Source organism: Artibeus jamaicensis, unplaced genomic scaffold (genome assembly GCF_021234435.1).
Source record: "Artibeus jamaicensis isolate MK-2021 breed Jamaican fruit bat unplaced genomic scaffold, CSHL_Jam_final contig_467, whole genome shotgun sequence".
NCBI lineage: Eukaryota > Metazoa > Chordata > Mammalia > Chiroptera > Phyllostomidae > Artibeus > Artibeus jamaicensis.
In genome coordinates this window covers 3,145,303-3,167,909 of record NW_026521845.1, presented here as the reverse complement: position 1 = coordinate 3,167,909, position 22,607 = coordinate 3,145,303, and the positions used below count along the sequence as shown (strand labels likewise).

Sequence of the window (22,607 nt, the reverse complement as noted above, 5' to 3'; positions counted from 1 at the left end):
AAATCTCCTAGCCAATCCGCCACTGGTACATCTCAAGCGTACTTGCTTATACAAGGTTAACGACATGTTACTGATTAAGTCGGTAGGCTTCATACACCTATGTGCCTTGTTTATAAGAGCTGTACAAGTTAAATTGTTAGAGAACAAATGCATTTTGTTTGAGTCAGTGTGTCGCCTTCTTGTCTAGGCAGGGGGGAGAAAATGGATACCAAGACTGTAATCCTTTTGGAAGCAAATCTTTAAATGCAAACACGATCACCATTGTAGACTGTTTAATCTAGCGATATTGTGTTTCATTTCTGGTTTTGGAGAGCTTTGTTGATTTGACCAAACTGGTACAACTCAGGGCTTATCTCAACTGTTTAGATAAAGTTTATTTGACTTTGGCAGGTGACAAAATCTAGGGTGTGGAACAAAGGGGGCAGAGAAAAAAGACTGGCATATTCCCAGAGAGTGTTTATTTTAAGCATAGTGTATAGATGAGCCAATAGTTTCAAACAACGCACTGTACTTTGTATAAAACATCCACTGTCTGTTGAATGTTTTCCGTAAACCAGAACTGCAAAATGTCCTTTATTGGGCATAAGGGACTTCACCTTCTTGCTTAGGTAAACATTTACGCTCTTGTAAAAGAGAGCTCAGTGAGTCTCCCTGGAAATAGTGCCCTAATTTCGAGTGGTCATATTTGCCACTATTTTCTAATGCGTATTTTATAGGGGCAATGGTATTAAATTCTATTGTTAATGTAAGCGTATATATTGCTTCATAAGTACAGAATCTGTCAGAACTTTTATATGCCTTATTCCAAAATAACTTTCATACAGATACTAATCATACTTTTTTTTGGGTGTAATTCTATACAAACATGTCTGACTCTGAAAGAAACACAAAACAGAAAGCTTGAATTTACAAACACAAACACCATGATTGTAATTATGTTTTTTTAATTCCCTTTTTAAAATACTTCATCCAAACAAGTGCTTACATAGCTTCCTTAGTATATTATACATTACCATTTACATATTGGCAATCATGCTGAAGTAGGGGAAGGAACCAAGAGGTTTTAAAAAGCAGCAAAAATAAAGACAACCAAGTTGTGAACTTGTCACATAAAAGTCCTTACAGAAGAACTTATAAGAAGATCAGAACTTACATGCAAAAACTTGGCATATTACGGCTAATTCTTCCCATTGCTTTACAGAGATGGCTGACTACTTGCCTCATGACTGACTAGTTTTCCAAAATTTCTAGAAAATATGACAAGTTTAAAGAACCACCACGGTAATCATCACGATCCCTTTGGAATAATTTTATGGTTTTACTTAACTCACCACGTGGTTAGTATGTGCAAAAATGCAATGCACTGGTTTCTGTGCATGTTAAGTCATACTTTGTCACTTGCTCAGTTAATGAAGGTTTTTCTCTTTTTCCTTTCAATGTACATAAGTAGGTAAAAATTCGTTTTAACGTGTCATTGTCCAGAGGAATGAGGGGTCCGTTAAATACAGGGAGGATTCTCAAACATTAGGATTTCTCTGACATCCTTTTAATGGAGAAAAAATTGCTTCTTAATAAAACAGAAGTTTTTTTCAAATACGAGACAGAATGGCCTCATTCTAACTCAATCACTCAGGTTTTTGAGCTCAATGAAACTCAGGGAGCTAGCTGGTGAATGGAAAGGCCACTGCGGAAGGACTTCTCCTCCCACCCACAGTCCTGTCCTCAGGCTCCACTGTGCAGAGTTCAGTCCCCACCCGCTGCTCCTTGCCCCCTTGACAAGGAGAGGATGGACTGATGTGCTCCTCCTCAGCCCCCTTCCTCCTTCATTACTTAGTATATGGTGACTTTCAGCAGTTCTGCAGCTACGACAGACCCAGATTTGTGTTTAGTTGAGTAAGATGCATTCATCCTTCTCCTAAATTACCGTCCTTTGAATTAAAAGCCATTTTTATGGTTAGAGCTTCCTGATATCCCTTTCTCACTGCCAACGTGCCCAAAGAGTACAACAAAGGAAGGGCAGGACTTAGAAAAGTGTGCCGTGGAAGCATGGGTGGGAGTCTCAACTTGCCTTGGACACCATGAGTCTTCACTGCGCGTCTGTCCATCACGCAAGTTCCAAGTCTCAACCCTCCCCTCCCCACCACTGGATAGAAATTACAGTTCAAGCTGAGGGTGCTCCATGAATAATACATGTTTCTTAAATGTCCCATCCAAAGAAATGAACTACAATTTAGGAACTTTCTCCATCGTCCCATACCTATTGTCTTGACTGAGCAGAAATCTCCTTCCATCATCACAAAAAATGTTAGTGCCTTTTCCTTAGCTGCCGCTTTATATACATAATACCATGAAAAAGTCAACCACTAAAAATAACACATACAATTTATACACATTAAGATCCTTTTTGTATTTGCATTTGCTCTTTTCTTTCAAAGTGTACAAAGTCCATCTGAACGTACCCATGTAGGAGAATGGGCTGCTCAGGACTAAAATACTTTGCACTTAGTGATTTAGTCTCGACTGAAACCATGATGCTCACTATTCAGTAAGAAGCGATTTCCTGTGACTAGAGTTCCCGTAAAATCCCACATCTCCCTCCTATTTCCCTCTTTCTATTGAGGAGAGAGGATAGGAAGTAGATTCACTGGCCAGGCTACAACTAAGGAAGACGCTAGCTGTCTTCCGGAATTCTTTTTTGGCATAGAAAGAACAGTTCAAGGTTGAGACTAAAAGTTAACTCCCCAGACTACATCTTATTTCAACACTTTAGGCCTTTCCCTAAGTATCCTGAAGTTACGACTCAAGAATATCACGGATGCTAGAAAACTGATGTCATTTCTTTGGGACATCCAGGCCTTCCACTTAGCGCAGCCGAGGATAGGAATATTGCATTCCGGAGATGATGGCCAAGACAATGACCGCTGACCTTTGGGTGCCAGGTCACAGTGCCCTGCTACAGTGACAATTGGATCCCCAAGGCCTGTTTACAAAGTTGTAAGTGAAACTTAAAAACGTTTACTGTTGTAAAATTGGTCATTCTCATACTTTCCGCCCACTTATGAAAATATGTTACTAAGGTGATCAAGGTCTCCGAATGCATTCTCTTCCTTGTCCCTCTAACTGGCACAGAAGTCAGCCACGAAGGGGTGCCCTCCCCTCTGCAGCTTTGTCTGGTGAAACACATCCGAACAGCACCCCAATCCCAGAAGTGACAGCGGACAGGAGAGGGAGCACCAGAAGGAATTTTAAAGCAAACTCTCCAGTATCCCTCAAGCAAACTCTTTCACCAGAGTCATCTTCTCTCTCTGGGTCTTGACTGCCTACCCTCCCCAGCCCCAACATACACGGCATAAATGAGAACTCGAGCTGATTGGCCAACATTGGGGGTCAGTGTGGTGAATAGCCAATAGAGTTGCTAGCCAGGAGAGTGGCTTATAGTTATGAGCCAGAAATGAAAAAACATCACACATCATTTGTGCGACCTCAAGTCACTGTTACAATGATTAACACTGAGTGTGCTTAGGAAGTACGGAGAGGAGACTCATCCAGGCCCTGTGTTCAAATCACAGCCCCTCTCCCCACTTGCTGCTTAACTTTCTTTAGCTATTCCATGCCTCAGTTTTCACCCCTGTGATGGGGATAATAACATCATCTACCTCTTAGAGTTCTTGCAGGTCCTATAGTAATGACTCAATGAGTCAGTTATTATTAGTAGCAGTAGTAGCGTGATTATCAACAACTGGATCATCTTAAACTTACAATCATAAAATCTTAGAATTAAACTCTGCAGATAATTCCTTTGAATGCTGTGCTCAATTAAGAAATTATCTCACAACTTAATGCATAAAGACTTCAATTCCAAAATACAATCATGATTCCAGTTATCGAAGAGTCTTTGTTTTTCCCCCAAATAAGTGTCGGATTTCCGCTCCTCCCAATAATTATGCAAGAGGAATATTTTGACAAAGAATCATATTTTTTTTCACACAGTCATTCAAAGATCAAAGCTGATATGATTAACTATGTGCTCACCTAAGTGTCTGCATTGAAATGTGGACTGTCCCCCCACACACACACATGCCCCAGGTGAGCCTGGGCCATTCCTTTCACAATCACTCAAGGACCATAAAGAACAGACCCAGCATTACGGGGGGAATATCTGGTGCCCGCCTGCAGGGGGCTATGTCTCCGGGCTCCACAGAGTTTACCCTCTAGTGGGGATTTGGGGAGAGCAGCAAAAATAAACACACAAATGAATACTTGATACATAATTCAGATGGTAAGTGCAATGAAGAAACAAAAATGGCCACCTCCAAAGCTCACAGCTTTAGATCGGCCTCAGGTACTATGTTTCTCTTTCCCATAAAAGCGTAATCAAAAAGTCCAACTTTGGAATCATGTCATAAAAAATGTAAGCTGAGTTTAACCCATGGGTTTTTTTGTTTTTTTGCTAACTCTGCAATGAAAAACTTACAATTCATTTTACTTTGAGTTAATAGTCTATATGTGGCTAAAAATGATTTATGAGGTCCTTTCTTTTCATAAGAAACTCTAAGTAATGAATTCATATTTTAAATTAAAACCCACTGTGATGTTCAATTTTTTTTTGAAAGATTTTATTTGTTTATTTTTAGAGAAAGGAAAAAGAAGAGAGAAAGAGAGTGAGGGGAACACCAATGTGCGGTTGCCTCCTAGCATGCCCCCTACTGGGGACCTGGCCTGCAACCCATGTGCCCTGACTGGGAATCGAACCGGCGACCCTCTCGTTTGCAGGTCAGTGCTCAGTTCACTGAGCCACAGCAGCCAGGGCAAATTTTGGAGAGTAGGCTGTAACAAAAGTACCCATATCCCATGCACGTGTCTCCATGACAACGACGCAATGTGTGGAAAGACCACATAGAGCCCATCTCTAACTCTGAGCAACTTTGCATTTCAGTGAAAAACAATTCACTACCCCTCTCATCAGCATTTACTACATTTTGAATGTCTCAATAAACACAACAAACTGGTCTTAAAGTTCCATATCCCATGAGAAGAACACATTTAAAATGAGGGCTGCAGGAAGTGATTTCTAAGTGAGCCGCGTAGACTAGAGTTTCACAAAGAGAGCAGGCACTGGGCAGAAAACCAGCAGCGCCCACACTGATCCCAATGTTTGAGGATATTGCAAAAATAAACAAATGATTGTGGATAAATTTTTCTATGGTAATTAATAGGCAAGTGAAAAAGCTTGGGTTTCCTAGAATGGAACCAGAGACTCTAGGACAAAGACCTGAGGTTTGTCATCTACAACTCGTTTGGTAGAAAATTTCATTAGGTAAACATGACTCAGGGACGGTGCAGCAGGCAGAATGAACTGTTCCATGTTCAGACTATCCAAACGCCCAGGGGAGAGTTACCATAGAACAGCCTCAAAGTTCCTACAGCCTCGAAAGGGTATTTACCGAGTCTCAGAGAAGTATCCTCATACTTCACATGCATAGCGAGAAGCCAGTTTAACTGTCGGAAAAGTCACATCAAAGCCATGCATACAAGCATCTGCCCGTGTCTCTGCTCAGGTTCTGCTCATGTCTCTCACCAAGATTCATTTCGCCAGCAAAGCCAAACTCCTCACCACTACTGCCACGTGCCACCCAGAGCCAACAGTGAATGACGAATGTGGCATGTGGCCGACCCCTGCACAGAGACAATGATTAAGAAACCACATAATTATGGGACACCCTGGCCTCCCCAGTTTCCAAAATAAATTGTTCTCCTTGTAGATAAAGCAAAGTCCAAACACTTAGCCAGGCTCAACTTCTAAGAGCTGCTAGTATAAGTGATTCACCTATTTATCACCACTTGGAACAGAAATGGACACAGCCCAGTACTGACTCAGCGTTTCAGGAACACTGACAGACAACCCAAGCAATCAAATCTGCCTCAGATACGTTCCCCTTGAACTTAAACTCCCATATTCCCATCTCATTTTACCCTTAAACTCCATTGGAACAAACAGCTTCTGCATTCTACTATTTCTCTTATCACATGGCAAAGGCTTGTAGTAGAACCTGTTCAGACTAAGAAAAGGAGGAATAAAACTTTAAGTCCTCACTCCTCACTGGCTAGACAGGCTCAAAGCTTAAAACCCCTCAAAAGGCAGTAAACACAGCTCATTTCCCAAAGAACACGCATGGACAACTGATATTAACTGAGTACTTAATATGACGTGTGTATTTCTCTGTATGGGGTGCATGCACACCCCTTTACAGGAAATAACTCACTTAACAATCTTTTTACTAATGAGGAAACAGGAACACGGGTGTGAAGAAATTTGCACAGGTTGATTCAGCTAACCAATGGCAGGGCTAGGTTCAAACCGGTGGTAGTATGGGTTGCCATAACAAAGGATTACAGTCAGGTAGTTTACAAAAGAGGAATTTAGTTCTCCCAGCCCTGGAGGGGAGGGTGGTAAAGGTTCTCTTCCCAGATTGTTTCCTCTTCTTAGGAGGATGCTAATCCCATCAGGGGACCCCCTGTATAAACCTGATGACTTCCCAAAAGCCCTCACTGCTCAATACTGGGGTTTAGAACTTCAATACATGAATTTGGGAGGGCGGCATAAACATTTAGTCCATAACCGAATCCAAGCAGCGTGGCCCAGAACTCATGCCCTTCATCAGTGCTAGACCACAACTGAGAGGAGAGGGAAGACCCAGGAAATTGCAGATACGAGAGAGACACGGGGAAGGAAAACCTCCGCTTAGGGAGTGAGTACAAATGAGAGCAAGCATCCGCAAAGGCCATTCTAGGGTGATATTCAGTGTTTCCCTCTATCCGCTGTGAGCACTTGGTAACCTAGACGAGAAACAGGAAGTTCCACTCACCCCAGGCTTTTCACGGGTGACCACAACCTGCTTCGGTGCACGGACTACTTTTTCTATTAAAAAAATGTGTCTATGTTTGTTTAGTTCAAGCAAGAACAGGCAACTCCATCAATTAATTGGTTTTAAAATATTCAAAATATTTTAAGATGTATTTTAAAACCTTCTTCATTTATTTCACGGATGTGACAGCAAAACCCATTTCATTTCTCTAAGGAACGGAGTCAGTAAGCCAACTTGAGATTTGTCTTAAATGGCACTTAAAGCGATATAAATGAATTTTGATCACTTTATATATTTGTAATGTTTTCACAACTCTAAAGACAAAACAACATGTGGCCTAAGTATTACGGCCTTTTGCCAGTTCTGTTTTTGCACGTGGTGCATATTCTCATTTTATTAGGTAACACGGGTCCTTACTCTGAAACAGGAGGCTGCACTGCAGACCTCCCCGAACCAGGAACCCAAAGGGCCGCACGCACATTCTGTTCCCAGCAAGGGAAAGCCCCCGGGCAGGCCTCATCCGCCAGCCTCAACCTCCTTTACTGTAGTGAAAATCAACTCCCTTCTTCTGGACCATTTTACACACACTATGAACAAATATTCAATTCCATTTCTTTAGATGCTAATAAGAACAATTTTATTAGGAAAGATATTCGAATATGTACCTGGCTTGCCAAAACCAACTCTCTTTTTAAGTACCTGACACCTTATGTAATTTCTGGCTATCCGGGGTAAGGCTTCACAGCTCTGAGCCCCTTCAAGAGAAGTCAGTGACTAAAGAACAGCAACGAGAAGTGAGAACCCGCAAGGAGCGGCACATGGGCAGACTTCTCCGGACCCTCCGATGTAAACTGGAACGCATGTTACAGTCCTTGTGAGACATCCATAACCACATTTTTTAAAAATAAAAAGTGAAGAAACAATGACTAGGCCTAGAGATGAATAAACATAACCATAATTTTATTAACCCTATCCACTATATTGCTGATGGAATACTAGGTGTTTATGTCATTGTATCATTTCATTTCAAGGCACATGCTTTTGATAAATCAGGCTTAAACAGCAAGAAATTTCAACATGAACATAATTTAGCACCCATTGCCCATGGGCCCACAATACCAGCTGGGTTTAAACAGGACAAATGTAAAAACAAACAGTACCAGGGCCATTACTACCCTGGGCTGGCCCATCCTAGAAGCACAGAGAGACTTATTTCCATGGCTGGGATCATTAAACACATACTAGGTATCCCTTGTTACAATATCTGTAATCCATTGTGAATATGTATACAGAGGGAATACAATAGTGTACGTGAGCCTGATCAAGCTTTGACACTAGGTGCAGACTGCCGTCCCGATAAGGACGGTCCACACACCCTGGGTGGCTGGCCAGCACTGTGTATGAAAGGCCTTATTCCAGAGGCAGCTATGGCAAGCTCCTCAGCTAGTCCCAGCTAGAACAGCAATTGACGCTTTGCTCATTAGCTTACTAACGTCTGAAGTGGACATTCATTGGTAAACTAAAAGTCTGCAAGATCTGTGGATTAGTTAAAGTCTCTTAGAGAGGCTCCACACTACTCCCTTCCACAGAGGGTGAGAATCTAGTGAGGGCCACAGCCAGGTTATTTAAGGGGGCTGCCTGGGGCTTGGTCCCTAAGTAGTCCGGGGCACAGCCACTGGCCGAGTTGGGCTTCTAGTTAGTTGCCTGGTGCAGAATGTAAAGGTGGGAGATTCCTCCAGGATGTGTTTGCAGCAGCCTGGAGCAAACCTTTCAGAGAAGACATTGGTAACAGTACTGTAAAGCCAGAGAGTGAGACAACTTCAGGGGTACGAAGTAGGCTTTTCACACTGTTTAGGCCCTGCTGGCCAACACATTTTTAAAAAAATTTTTATCGTCAGTTGAGGACATTTTTCATTGCTCTTTTAGAAAGAGAAGGGACAGAGGAACATCAATCAGTTGTCTCCTGTACATGCCCAGACTGAGGATCAAACCTGCAACTTAGGCGTGTGCCCTGACCAGGAATCCAACCCTCAATTTTTCGGTTATGGAATGATGCTCCAACCAACTGAGCCACACCACCCAGAGCCCAGTAGATATTTTTAATAAACAGTTGTTCATTAAGGAGAATCAGAAAGTGACTTCCACGTGATCCAGAAGTGGGGTCCGGTCCCTCTACTACCCACGTGCCTATGAAATTCCCACTTTGCACTGTTGCCGGGGCAATATTATTTATAGCACCACCTTCTACTCTCAGAATTACTCTAGTATGGACGATAAACTGTGTGGATATTCTACACAGTAGTGACATTGTGAGCATTAAAGCTGAGCCTTACGAAATTTGAAATTCTTCAGTTGCTGCTACTATCTCTACCAAGCTGTGAATACCATACTGACCCCTGAAATATGGACAAAATGTTGTGCAGAAATTTCAACCTATTTTCACAAAACTAAACTACAAAGCAGTCGAGTACTCTCATAATGCCTATTTCTAGGAATAGGTCTAGGCGATTTGAGTCCATTTTCCCATTGAGAACAGTTAAAGACGTTGGATACAAATGTATTTGTAAAATGTCTTAGAGGCATCAGAGAGGTCACAGAATGGGAATCACCATGTTAAACAAGGGGAGGATAGAAAGCAGAAAAATGAGCTAGCTGAGCAACCGCTTTGGCCAGGGGAGTATTTATCCCTCTCAACAAAACTGAGCTTTCTACTGACAGCTTCGTGGGGCCAGCGACAAATATTAAAGCTGGGGGCCAACCAAAGTATAGACACCTATGACAGTATGCTGGGGCCCAGGAACGCCAGCTCATCAGTGGATGAGTCATTAGCACCTGAAGGGACCAACTGAGATGGATTTAAAGGAATGCTAAACCCCACGGCGCCCCCAAGCCCCTGCACAAACTAGTGCAAATCCTCTCTGAAAGGCACTTTCATCCTAGACTTGAAGCTATTCTAAACCCTCATTGGGGTGGGGGTTTTCAGAGGTGGCAAACCACAGTTCCACCCTTCCCGCTGAAAACTGCCATAACCTACATAATAATCTACAAGTTACCAGGCATATTCCCAACTGTATTCCAGCAGCTCAGGCCTTCATTGTAACCTTTGCGCATGTGCACACACACACACACACAGAATTGATTAGTTTGGGCAGCCTCACTTGCATTTGTCGGTGTAATAAATTTATCCTTCGACGATCCTTCCACTCTATGTGACACTGAGCACTCCACATGTGCTATTTTTTTATTCATTTACTTTTAGAGCGAGGGGAAGGGAGGGACAAGAAAAGGGAGAGAGACATCAATATGTGGATGCCTCTCACACCCCTGCCTACTGGGGACCCAGCCCACATCCCAGGCATGTGCCCTTGTCTGGGAATCGAACCAATGACCTTTGGTTCGCAGGCCAGCACAGTCCACTGAGCCACACCAGCCAGGGCTCCACATTTGCTATTGTAGGAAATAACCTGTGTGTCCCTTCAAGTCTGGGTGTGACTTGGTGCTCAGTGGATGTAGCAGCAAGACCACAATTAGACCTCTGGCAACTATAATTCAAACCTTCCCACTAACGACTCTCACGGGGCACATTAAAACAGAAACATTACAAAGTCAGCTTAACCCTAAGTTTCCTAGAGTTTTAATGGGGAAGAAGAGACAGAGAGAAACTAATGCCTGCTTTTTTAAAGACAATATTCCATATATCTTCCTTTAGAGGTAGCAGTGCTGCCTGTAGGAAAAGCACGGTCTTAGTTAGAGAAGCATCTCATCTGAATACAAAGAACAGGACGGGCTGGTGGACGTTCAGTCTATTCCACTAAAGAGCCTTGTGACCTTGACAAAGACACCTGACCACTGAAAGGTCTTAGTTTATTCTTCTGTAAGATGACATTGGAGGTCTAGATACATTCTGTGGTTGCTTCAACATCCAGAATCAATGATGTCTATGTTTCTCTCGACTTCTCAGTGGAGGCATATCCTGTAGAAGTCAAGTTTATTCTACAGGCCACAAGGGATTCACACGTAAGTCATGATTCCAGACAAGATACTGAGGCAGAACAAGGCTCTACCCATTCAAAGCCACGCTGCTTGCTTCTTCAAACTTTTAAGGCTACCTTTTTATTTAGAAAACAGTGTGCGGGGTTTCAAAGTAACTCAAGCAATCCCTTTATATCCTAATAGGATAAAGTTTATGCATAATGCTGTGTGGCCCCTCAACTACTGACATCCATGTTGTGTTATTGTTAGTGTCGCATGTTAAGCTCGCAAATTTTTCAATGAACTCTTGCTGGCGTGACCACAGACACAGATGTTAGGCGGGCTCCTTTGTTCATACGGTTCTCATTATTAACTCGACCGGGGCTGAACATTTCACTGAAGGAAGGACCATATCATTATTTTCAGATTTCGCTCTATGACTTCACTGGGCTGCATCTGCCAGCCTTAGAAATGCCAAGTACTTCTCGGCGCCAGACTTGGTGTCCTGTTCGATGACTACCACCCCCAGCACTTCCTCAGCCGGAGGAAGTCTCCTCGCCATCAAAACAGTTTAATAGAAACTTCAATTGTGATTAAGAGTTACTCATCGATTGACAAGGCGTACCAAACATGCGCTATTTACAGATTATTCCACACAATATTTTAAGCCTAACAAATAGAATTTACATGCATAAAGGGGTAAGCTGGAAAGCCAGTTAAAGGTTTTCATGATTTATAAGCTCTGTGTTATATTTGAAACCACATTTTTTTAATAGGTAAAGTGGCATTCCATTGGATGATTCAATCTGCTTTAAATCTGTTCTAAGGCTCCGGATGGCTTATGGGACCTTCTGAATATAAATTTAATTCCTCTATTCACCTTTGGGCAATATCTCTCAGTATAAATGTGATCAGAGGATAAGGCAAAGGAATGTCTGTCAGTTGTAGGGTAGAACTCAAGTATTAAAATATTGACTCTAAAGCCACTAAGAAAATGTTAAAAATCATCCTGATTCCAAATGTAAAAAATATTGCACAAGCCTAGCTGAAGACATAAATTAACGTAACAACATAAAAGAAATAACAAAAGGTCATGCATATTACTGCTTCCATGTGTCTGAACCACGAACAATAATATAAGTAGGCAAGAATATTTTGAAACTATCTTTGATGGTTATTAGAAAAAAGTAATTCAATCCGTCTATGGGTAGAAAAGCCCAGTGGCGTACACTATAGTTGTCCCAAATAACTGAAAGAAGAGAGACCAGTTCTTCACCCTGAAAAGTTATACATCATAATCAGCTTCAGTGATTCTCGTGGCATCTCAGAGTATCTTGGGATGGGTGACCAGGGCAGCACCCCCATCCAATGCTCCAGAAACATCTGAGACGAAGGCCCAGTTGCCTCTTGAACAGTTCTGAGTTTTCATTTAATCGCTTAATTTGGCAGTTCTGTCTTCTACTCGATATCTCTAACCCGCAGAACTCTCTAAAAACAACAATCAAAACAAGCTCTCTTATAACTCTTACACTGGTTGAAGCTGATCTACTAGAAAATTTGAGGTTTACTTCCTCTTCTTTATGCTAGTTCATCAAACACTTGACTCAAGTCTCAACAATTTTTTCTCTCCTGTGGACTCTCCTTTCTGGGTGTTTTGAGTGGCTGAGATACACCCAAAAACCACCTTCGACCCCTACCGCCTATTTCTGCTGCTTACCCGTCACTCTTCGAATCTGGCATGCAGGAGCAAGTACTTGAGATCCAGTCTAACTAGTAATGGAGCACAGTGGGCCTAGTAGTTGTGAAGAATTAAAATGTAAATATTCATTAATGCAGACTAAATATGTCACATGAGAAGCAGGCTCTTAGCAAGACACAGAAATAACAGAAAAATCCTCCAACATGGAAGAAACCTTGGTAGCACTTACAGGAAATATACCAACCTCAACACACACAAAGACTCTGAAATAATTTTACCACCAAACATCATACTCTTCAGCCCCAATGTTAGTATTCAAAAGCTGAACTTTCATTTTTCTACTCACCATGTTGTATGTCTTTCATATCTAAATGAAGGCTAGACATTAATATTCCAACTGCTTGTGACCTTTTGTTGCTTAATAACTTGACAACCTGCTCGAGAAAGAAAGAGGGGAAATGTTAATTTGAACTCCATGGATATGTTTAATAACATGTGATTTTGAATCTTAAATGAAGAACACATACAATCATTAATTGAAGTATTCAAAAATGGTTTTCAAAGAGCTTTGGAGTTTTACGTCACGAAACTTCAAAACCTGCCATCTTTCCCAGCAGACACCACTGCCCTCAATGTCATGCTCTTGTACGGTCTTTTAAGAGCCTGATCTGCCAACAAGTACAATTTCTAATAGTTTAAAAAATCAGTGAGGTCTCTGTACAATAACGACTACATGCCTGAAATTGAAAAAGAGTTCCCTTTCTTATTGTGGAGCATTGAAACTGGTCAACGAGGGCAAAATAAGATACACAGAGAGACAACCTGTCAGATCACATCAGGTCGACCACACAGTAGGAAAGTGCTTTTCTTCAGGTCGTTTAGAAAGCTCATGAGTTCACTGCCAGGCCCCCTCATTCTGTATCTGGCCCACATGCCAACCAATCAACCAAGGATGTGAGCATCAGATCCAAAGGTCTGTGCACACTCAGTCTCCATCCTCCTCTCCAGAGAGTCTTGAAGAGTCATACAAGCTCACAAAATGTTCTAAAATAGAGGTGCGTGTGCTGCTGTGAAATAGACACATAAACTGTATTTTTCAAACACTAACACACCCTGGAAAGTCCTGCTGATGAGACTATTACCCCATATCCCAGTCTTGTGAAGGGCAATAGTTTCTACCTACCCTCAGCATTTTGTTAGAAACCCACCCAGAAAAACGCAGGCGGAAAGGGGAAAAAAGGTTATGGTTAAATTACCAGAAGTGACAGCTGTTCTAACAGCTATCACAGATGTTGACCTTGTCTTCCTTTTTGGTTTAAGTTGGGTCAATCAGGAAACTAATAAAATAATTGTGCCCAGCTGTCAAACAAATTCACAGCGTGAAACAATATTCCCAACAGCCATAATGGCATTCTTGGTTCCGTGGCAGGGATGGGGGTGGAGAAAAACACAAAATACTTTCAGAAGGACCAACCACAAGAACTCCCAGTTGTTTCTGAGTCTCCTTGCAAAGGAGCAACACCCTACAAGAGGCGGGGCTTCCTCAAAAGAACAAATTATACATACCTAAGTTTTGATTCTCAAAACTTAGAATAGTGACCCTAAGTTTCCTCATCTAAAAAAATTTAAAAACAGCATTAACTTCAAAAGGCTGCCATAGATATTCAGCACTTGTAACTCTTAGAAATATACTTAACAAATAGTGTATGGATTTCAATAATAATAGCTATAAAAGGAAAATACTTATGAAAGCATTTAAAATGTTTTCTCAAAAGTAAAATACCTGTCAACTTTTCATCACTGAGCTTAATTCGACAAGAGAATTAATTATTTTTCCTTACTCCCATGGTATTTTCCTAAGAAACTCAGACCCTTATTAGTTCAGAATCATAGTCTAGTGATTGCAAATAATTTTTCATAATCTTCCCTGGAATCCTACACGACCAATCACACCCATTTGCTTTGAACAGATACAGTATTAGGCCATGGAAGAGAATAGTATACATACAGCCCCAGTCAAAGCTTTCAGAAACCTGATACAGTTAATATAATTATGCAGCATAAGTAGAAATGTGGTTAAAATGAATATTAACTAAATTATGGTCTGAAGAATACTGCATCAAGGAGATAGCCTTCGTCTTATTTCTACTGTATATTATTTTATTGCTTCATTTAATTTATAAATGAAGCCAGTACTGGGAACTCATAGTAGAAGTACGATGATAGACACAGCAAGGATTTTGAGGATGTATTAAAAGTATCTGTGTAGATCATTAAATATTAATTAATTTTCCTATTTATCTTGACCTTCTATTACATGACTATACATGGAAATTCTAATAACAGGAGTCCCGGGACAGTATACAGTAATTAAATGAATAGATTCTCCAAAAGCTTAAGGTCGAGTGCAATTTGCATTAGAAATACTAAAAACTAGCCATCTTCACTAACCTGAGTTCTGGTCTCTTAGTCTTCACTTACCTTCTTCCCTCTGCCCACTGCCTTCCCCTTCTAGCAAAGGGGGCCCGGAAGAGCACAGGTAAGTTGGAACAGAGCCACACCCTAGAACAGTTCATCCTACTGTGTGCTCTACCTGAGCATACAGAGTGAAGGTAGGAAGCGAGCCAGTTCACAGGAAATGATGATCCCTTCCCTTAATTCTAACAAAGACCCTCATAGAGGGGCTGCAGCTCCAGCACGGGCATGCCCTTGGCATCTTACTTCGCTACTCTACTCTCTGGGTCCTGACCTATAAAACGGAGGACACACTTCACGGAGTGGTTGCTATGAGAATTACACGGGCGCAGAGGGATGCTCCCACCTCAAACTGTGAATCACAGGCCTATGCCAAGTCCTGTGTGTTACCTGCCCGTTAAGCAATAAATACATACAGAAATCGAGAGTGTTAGAAATGTTATAGCATATGATGCATCCATCCAGTATGATGGATAAATGTTGTGTCTGTCGAATCTAGATTGGTATGTCTTTTGGGGGGTTTTCTCTATTTTCATTTTTCCGGTAATATACTGCTATTTTACAAAAGTATCATAAAATGATGGACTGGATTTAAAAACCGGTCCTTCACTAGGACAGTTTGAGGGTACTAGGGCAAAGCACTTCTCCAGGCACAAAGGACTGTCCTGAGGGGTTCCAGACCGAATGTCTGTGTCACCCAAAGTGAATATATTGAAACCTCATTCCTGGCACGATGGTATTTGGAGGTGGCACTTTTGTTGGTGATTGTCATAAGGGTGGAACCCTCATGAATGGATTAGTGCCCTTGTAAAAAGGCCACAAAGAGCCCCCCGCCCCTTGCAGACTACAGAACACAGTACACAAGCAGATGTCTATGAAACAGGAAGAGGGCCCTCACAGGACTCTGAGTTTGCCAGCACCTTGATCTTGGACTTCTTGGCCACCATACCATGAGAAGCAAATCTCTGTTGTTCATAAACCACCAAGTCCAGGATGTATTCTGTTAGAGCACCCTAGATGGACTGAGGCACTGGGAAAGCAAATCCAGAATGGTAATGGAGACTTTAACCAAAGTGTACTCATCATTCCCCCCTGCCTTCCCCTGCAGCCCCGGGGCTACCGGGCCCTCGGGGAGACTGAGGATTCCCAGGGGTCAGAGGTGAAAGGCCATTCTGTTTTGCTGCCTCCGGCCCACCGCATCCTAGGCAGAGCCTCAGATTCAATATTAGAGCTGCTTTAATCCATTTTACATTACAGATTTTCCCTCTAAAATAAGTCAGGGGAAAAAAATCAATGTGAGGAAACCAAAGTGAGGGGATGTAGAACAACACATGCAGAAAGAAAAAAATCAACTGCTTTTTACCTTAAAGAAAAACAAATTACCAGCAGTGATTTTATCATCTTAGGGAAATGATTTCTTTTTACTGCTGAATTAATACAATTTTTAAAAAGAACTAAGTGGTAAAAAAACATGAAAAGAAACAATCGTTACTTACTCCTTCAGATATGTAATTTTTTAAAGATTTAATAATTCATCAGAATGATAACAGCAAGGGCTAATAACCCAATCACCACCATGAAATACAATTAAAATGTATTTTTTTACAAAGGCGCACTAAATCTAGTGGGACAGCATAACAATAATGCCTCCCCTTCCCCAAGACCAATGTCCCTTGAGTGACAGCCTCAAAAAACGCCACAGCGGAGTGCAGAGTGACTATCAGCGAGCACTCACGTACTCAAAGAAAATTGAAAGGGTGAGAAGAGCTTTAATCTGCCCACCAGTAATTTTAAATATAATCAAGAAGTCTCAGGTCACGTTGCAAAACCAAGTACTTTGGGAAGGAAAGAAAGGCCATGAGATCGCATTCACCTGTTTCACTGCCTGACAGTCAAAAAGTAAAACAATATAAAACTAATTCACTACACACGCCACATTAGCAATAACGTCCAATGCCACTCCCACGGTTAAAATTAGGGAGACATCCTTAACGCACTCCCCGGTGGTAAGTGTGAGCAACAGACTATTGTCAACATTGAAATAAGCAGAGAACAAAAGGCAGAGCTCATGAATACTTGGAAACTGAGCTTTCTAATACTGGACATAGCACATGTGGCTAATCAGGCCTTTGAAATATGCACAGACTTAAAAACCTGGGCTTTGTTAGTGAATGCACAATAGCTCACTGATCTTTTTTATACTGATTAGACGTTTCAATGACACTCTATTAGAGATATTCTATATTAAATATAATAGACTATTAATATTCATTTCAACTGTTTCCTTAGACTTTTTATATAACTACGAAACATTTAAAAATATGTAGCTTTCATTATATTTCTATTTGGCATCATAAGAAGTTCTAACAACTTCAGATGAATTACCGAACCCATGGAGCTTAGACCTGGAATTCCTTTTTGTTTTCAAGTTCCAAAATAAAGGAAGACAAAGACGGCAGCCGTGTCAAAGTCCCTTCCTTGGCCGTTGAGCAGGCCTCACATCCAGGTCACTAAAAAAAAAAAACTTACGAGCTACATGCCAAACGTGTCCCCTAGTAGCACAAGCAAAACATGTCAGAAGTAGACTTAGAGAAATGATATAACACGGATAGCAAAACTGAAGCCCTGAGTGACTTTGGAAAGATTCTTCTTTCCACCTTATGACAGACAATACGCTGGAGAATTGTAATACTCCACATGCAAAATCCCATCCCTCAGATGCACCAGCACCAAGGGTTTTTTGGACCTGCTGCCACTCCGTTAACAGAGCCCTTCCTCTTGTAAATTGTCTTCTGAAGGACTTCCTTCTGCAACAGACCAGCTTCCTCCTGCGGACTGCCCCACTGGATCTGAACGCCGCCTAATGTCGGCAAGCTGTAAATCATAGCTAACTTCCTTTGTCCTGTTTAACAGTTTTCTCCCTCGTACATATTCCTACATCCTTTGTTCTGTCCTCTTTAACTTTTCATCCTTTCTACAACACTATTTCATCCATTTATCTTCCCGCCTCCGGAAACAATATTTTCCAGTGTCGTTAGATCATTCCTTTTCCAATTATTTCCCTGGTTTCTCTCTCCTCCACTTCCTACCGCCTAACCCATAAGCACTGTCTCCCGGTTGTTTTGTTTGTTTTTACGTCTTGCTTTTCTCTATAGTCTAACAAGCACATCTGCAGCCTTTCGAAGGACCTCATGTATTCACATTGTATGGCCGGCTCACAGCTCTGAGCCACTATTCTGAGTCTTTAACTTCCTCCTGCGCACTTCTGTGTGCAAGCCCTTCCTCCTCCTTGCACTCAACGTGACCAAATTCTAAGCACAAAACTAAGGAACTCTGTAGTAGAACCCACGTTTAAGAACTTACACCACAACATCCTGCTTATCCTTTTAGCAGTAGAACTTCAGAGTTTTAGCTGGGTACATGGTTGGCCGGCTAAAGCAACCTTTTCACTGCTGACTTGATACCCTGGTGAGCCAGTTACAGACAGGGGAACGGAGACAGCAGGAGAGCACGGCCCCTCCGTTCTCTTTCCTTCTGCTCTCAGGCTCCAAGGCAAGAGCATGGAGGTGAGCTGTCCTCCCCATCCCACGCCCTGGTGGCCAAAGCCCCAGAAGAGCCAGGAAATGAGTCCCTAGACAACCTGTTGGAAGATAGCTGTGCTACCGCCCTGGAGACTTACCTGCCCAGACACTGCCATGAAAGAGGACGTTAACTTTGTATCTTCCATAAGTCGCAGGAGAGGCAGCCAAACTACATTTTAACTAAAACATCCACTAAGCATAGGCATTCTGCTAGGCATTGGGGTAAATGCACAAAAGAGGAAAAAGACAAGGAACTCATCATCCTCTGTCCAGCCGCCTCTATTCACAACCCCTTTATCTCAGTCAGGGACACTGCCGCCCTCTGTCATCAGGATGGAAGCCTGTGAGTCATTCCTCCCTGTCACTTCCTGTATCTAGTCACCAGTCAGTTCCATTCAAGGCTCGTTATCACCCCTGCTTCTCTTTCAGGACCCAATGCTAGTTCTTATCGCCTGCTGGAGGGCAGGAGCCTCCTGCCCCCACGATCCCAGTCCTGTTCTCTGGCCAGCATCCTATAACGCTGCTTTCACCCAGTCATTCCTCTCCAACAAACATCTAAAAGCCCATGGTTTTTCTGTGCTATTTCCCATTGTCAAAAAGATAAACTCTGACTGTTTCCTGGACAAGAAGGTTCAGGTATCACCCTTCTGGGATGCTTTTCCTGGACAACCCCCCCCCCCCGCCTCCCACAGTAGTCTTAGAAGGGCTGCATTAGGACCTCTTCTTAATACTTTACATTGTCCAATGTAATATGCACACTCTACAACAATCATTGGGGTACTGCTCACTGAAGTATAACACACGCACCACTAGACAGAGACTAGCTGGCCGTGCACCCCACTCCCCAGCACGATGATGGGGACCCTGCAAGCATCCAACAAATGTCCGCAGAATAAGTGAGCCCTGTCTAAATCACTTTGCTCACCTTGGAAGCCTTCCTCCCCCACATAACCTTCAAAAACCATTTTCCACCCTTGGTTACACATCAGAATCATCTTCTTAAATGAAGGTTCCTACTCTCCACTCTGAAAAGTAATTTTTTTCTAGGGTGGAGTCCTGGAATACACTTTAAAAAAAAAACTTCCACAGCTAATGCTGGTGCAGACGTGGGGACCAATGACAAGCAAGTATCCAAGTAACAACTGAGCTGTAATTCTTGCGAGTAAACTCAAGTTGAGAACGGAAAGATACAAATTTATATAACTTGTCTCAGTCATGTCAAAACATACCAGAATGCTGATGTGACCTAGACGTATAATGTAAGTAAGCAGAACCACATTTAGTTAGTTAATTAGTCAACTGCGGTGTTTGTTGTTAGTTCAGAACTTTTAAAAAGTAAGCATTTTATTTGTCACGAGGAATACTAGATAACTAGGCTGATGCATCAAAGGGCTTCACATGAAGTAGCCGATAGACAGATAACTCAGTTTCTTACAATCTGGTAAAGTCACGCACTGAAGAAAGAAACTACGTAACCTGTTCATGGTCTAAATACAGAATCACAACAAGGGTTTTGTTTCCTAATTCCCAGTCACGAAGAGTACGCCGCTTTCCTCTGAAACGGCTTGGCACAGACAGCTTTGCTGGAAACTGAAGAGTAGATCAGAGGGATAAGTGGCCAGATCCAATACGGCAAATCCTTCTCCGAGTAGGGTAAGGTAAGAAGGGTCAGCTACAGAGATTAGGTGGAAGTAAATTGCAAAGCGGAATTATACCATGTAAAAATCGCCATTTCTCGGCACAGATATATTAGAGCATGGGCAGTGTGTCAAGGGGTATAGTATGCAAAAAACAGCCAAGAATACTCTAATGAGAAAGTAACAGGAGAATAAGAGCAAATATGAAATAGTAAAACCAAACCAAACAAGAGGCTTAAGAATGGAAGGGGATCCAGACAGGGCATAATTCCCAGACTCACAATTTCCAGTGACGTGACCTGTGTGGAGGTAAGAGATCTGTATTTTGGCTCAGGCCTTTGCCTAAATTAGCAGCTGTGTAACTTTAGACATGTTCTCTAACCAATGAATCTCAATCCCCCTATCTGTAGAATATAATTATAATGCATACGCAATATTCCCATAACTTGAGACAATCCCATAGGTAATATAAAGTATTTTTAAAGCATAAAACATCTTGCAAATGCAAGGTGTTGGTGCTGAGTAATCCAATAACTACAGTTATACTTTATAGGGCTGTAAAAGCACCTGAGCTTTTTCTACCGACAGGAAGACAATCGATTAAAAAAAGTGCTAACAAATAAACCAAGTAAAGTTTGGTAAGTTCTAGAATAAAGAGAGAACCAGCCACGCAATGATCCATCCAAACCGTGTATAGCAAATTTACAAAGTGCTGCTTCTCTTTAAACACACACTGTCAGCCATCACACAACTCTGATTTGGATTCAAACATTCTTCCTTTGGAGAGATGGGGTCACCTCTAGATTTTTAATCCCATGAAAATCAGGAACCGAGAGCCTTCTTGGTACTGCCTAATCCTAGTTCAGGGAAACAACAAACATCTTAGATTTTAACTACTCTACACTCAAAAGTAAAGAATGCTTGTATGGGATCTTGCAGAGCAAGAGGTTATCAGGGCCTTTTCGGTCGTCGTCTTCTTTCTTTTTTTTCAAGTCTATCCATGCAAGACAGGGGGACTGCATCTTATTTACACTACCACCGTCTCCCACTCCGATGGCTGTTAAGCCTCGGGGGAGGGCGGCCGCCTCACAGGCCAGGCCTCCAGCGCATTCCAAGGCCACGCAGACCTGAAGAAGCACTGACACTGACCATACCCAGGAGCGCTATCTCCAGACCATCTGGTTGGCACCAGACCGTCCTGTCCACTTGGGCAGCCTCAGCACAATCTGGGAAACAAAACAGGCAGTTTGCTGACTGGGGAGACATTCGCCATCTCTCTCTGATTAAGAAGCTGGAAGTCAACCCTGGACAAAAGCCACGGTCTATTCTGACAGGTTTGCCTGCTTCTTAACTTAGTCCCCAAAGACCCTCTTGGCATAGGTGGGAGCTACCTTGCTTTGCCAGACCTGCCTTGGAGTCTGAGTCAGCTGCGGGAGGAGCCGGACAGGTGTGGAGTCTGGTAAGGCTACCAGGGACAAGTCTGTCTGTGGGTGCCTTTCCAGTCTGTCCATCTCCACCACTTGGATGTCTTAATACAAATTTTTGACTTCATTTTAGAAAGCTGTGTCCCTTGGTTCTGACAGATCTGAGTGCCATTTCTCGACTGAATGGGTGAACTGTTGCCACCTCTCCTGGCGCCATCTTCGTGATTCCTGCTTTTACTCTCATTTAGCCCGAGGTCCTGACATGGGTTTCCTGGCTCCACATCCCAGGTTGTCCCAACTAATCAGAAGCATAAACTTCAAGTAAGTGCAGATAAGTCTGCAGGACATTTTCTCACCAAATGAAAGCTGTCCATCCGGCTCCCCGTAGTTTCTTGATCATACCTGCCTGCCCCATCTTCTGCCATTCAACACACCATGATACCTCATTCTTGCATCAGAAATCTAATCAGACCCCAAACACGCCATTTCCAAAAAAGCAAATTTGTGGCACATGAAAGTGATGTGATGAACTGAAAGAAACATGGGCCGCCCCTAACGCTGAGAAAGATGATCTAGAATAGAAAGCGATGTCTACCTTGCCTATGAGATCAGTCACGTTCACCCAGCCAAGGCTTTGACTCTTCTGTACCTTGGTAAAATGCCTGCTATTAAAACAGAGCAAAGCCACAGGCTTGTTTGCCACAAATTCAAGCTGAATAAAGTCATTAACCAGCTTATTAGCTTGGTGCATAGAATGTGCTCAAATCACACCTGCCAAAATAACAACTATTCTGTATTGATTCACAGAAGAAAGCAAGGCTACGAATGGTAAATTGCAGAAAGACACGTGACTCCCGGGGGTAGGCTGGAACTTCCACTCCTCTCTGCAAAGCTCACTTGTCACCCCTGCTCCAAGCCCCTTAGCTACCCCACCCTACCCCCCACACACGTCT

The 22,607-nt window shown here is 42.4% G+C and overlaps 1 protein-coding gene across 1 annotated transcript in view; it reads right to left on the bottom strand.

Moving 5' to 3' along the window:
• FMN2 (formin 2) overlaps nt 1-22,607 on the bottom strand; it is a 262,700-nt gene that overhangs the window by 139,585 nt on the left and 100,508 nt on the right. The window contains 1 exon segment of the mRNA XM_053667283.1: nt 12,884-12,971. Within this exon segment, the coding sequence (XP_053523258.1) occupies nt 12,884-12,971 (88 nt within the window).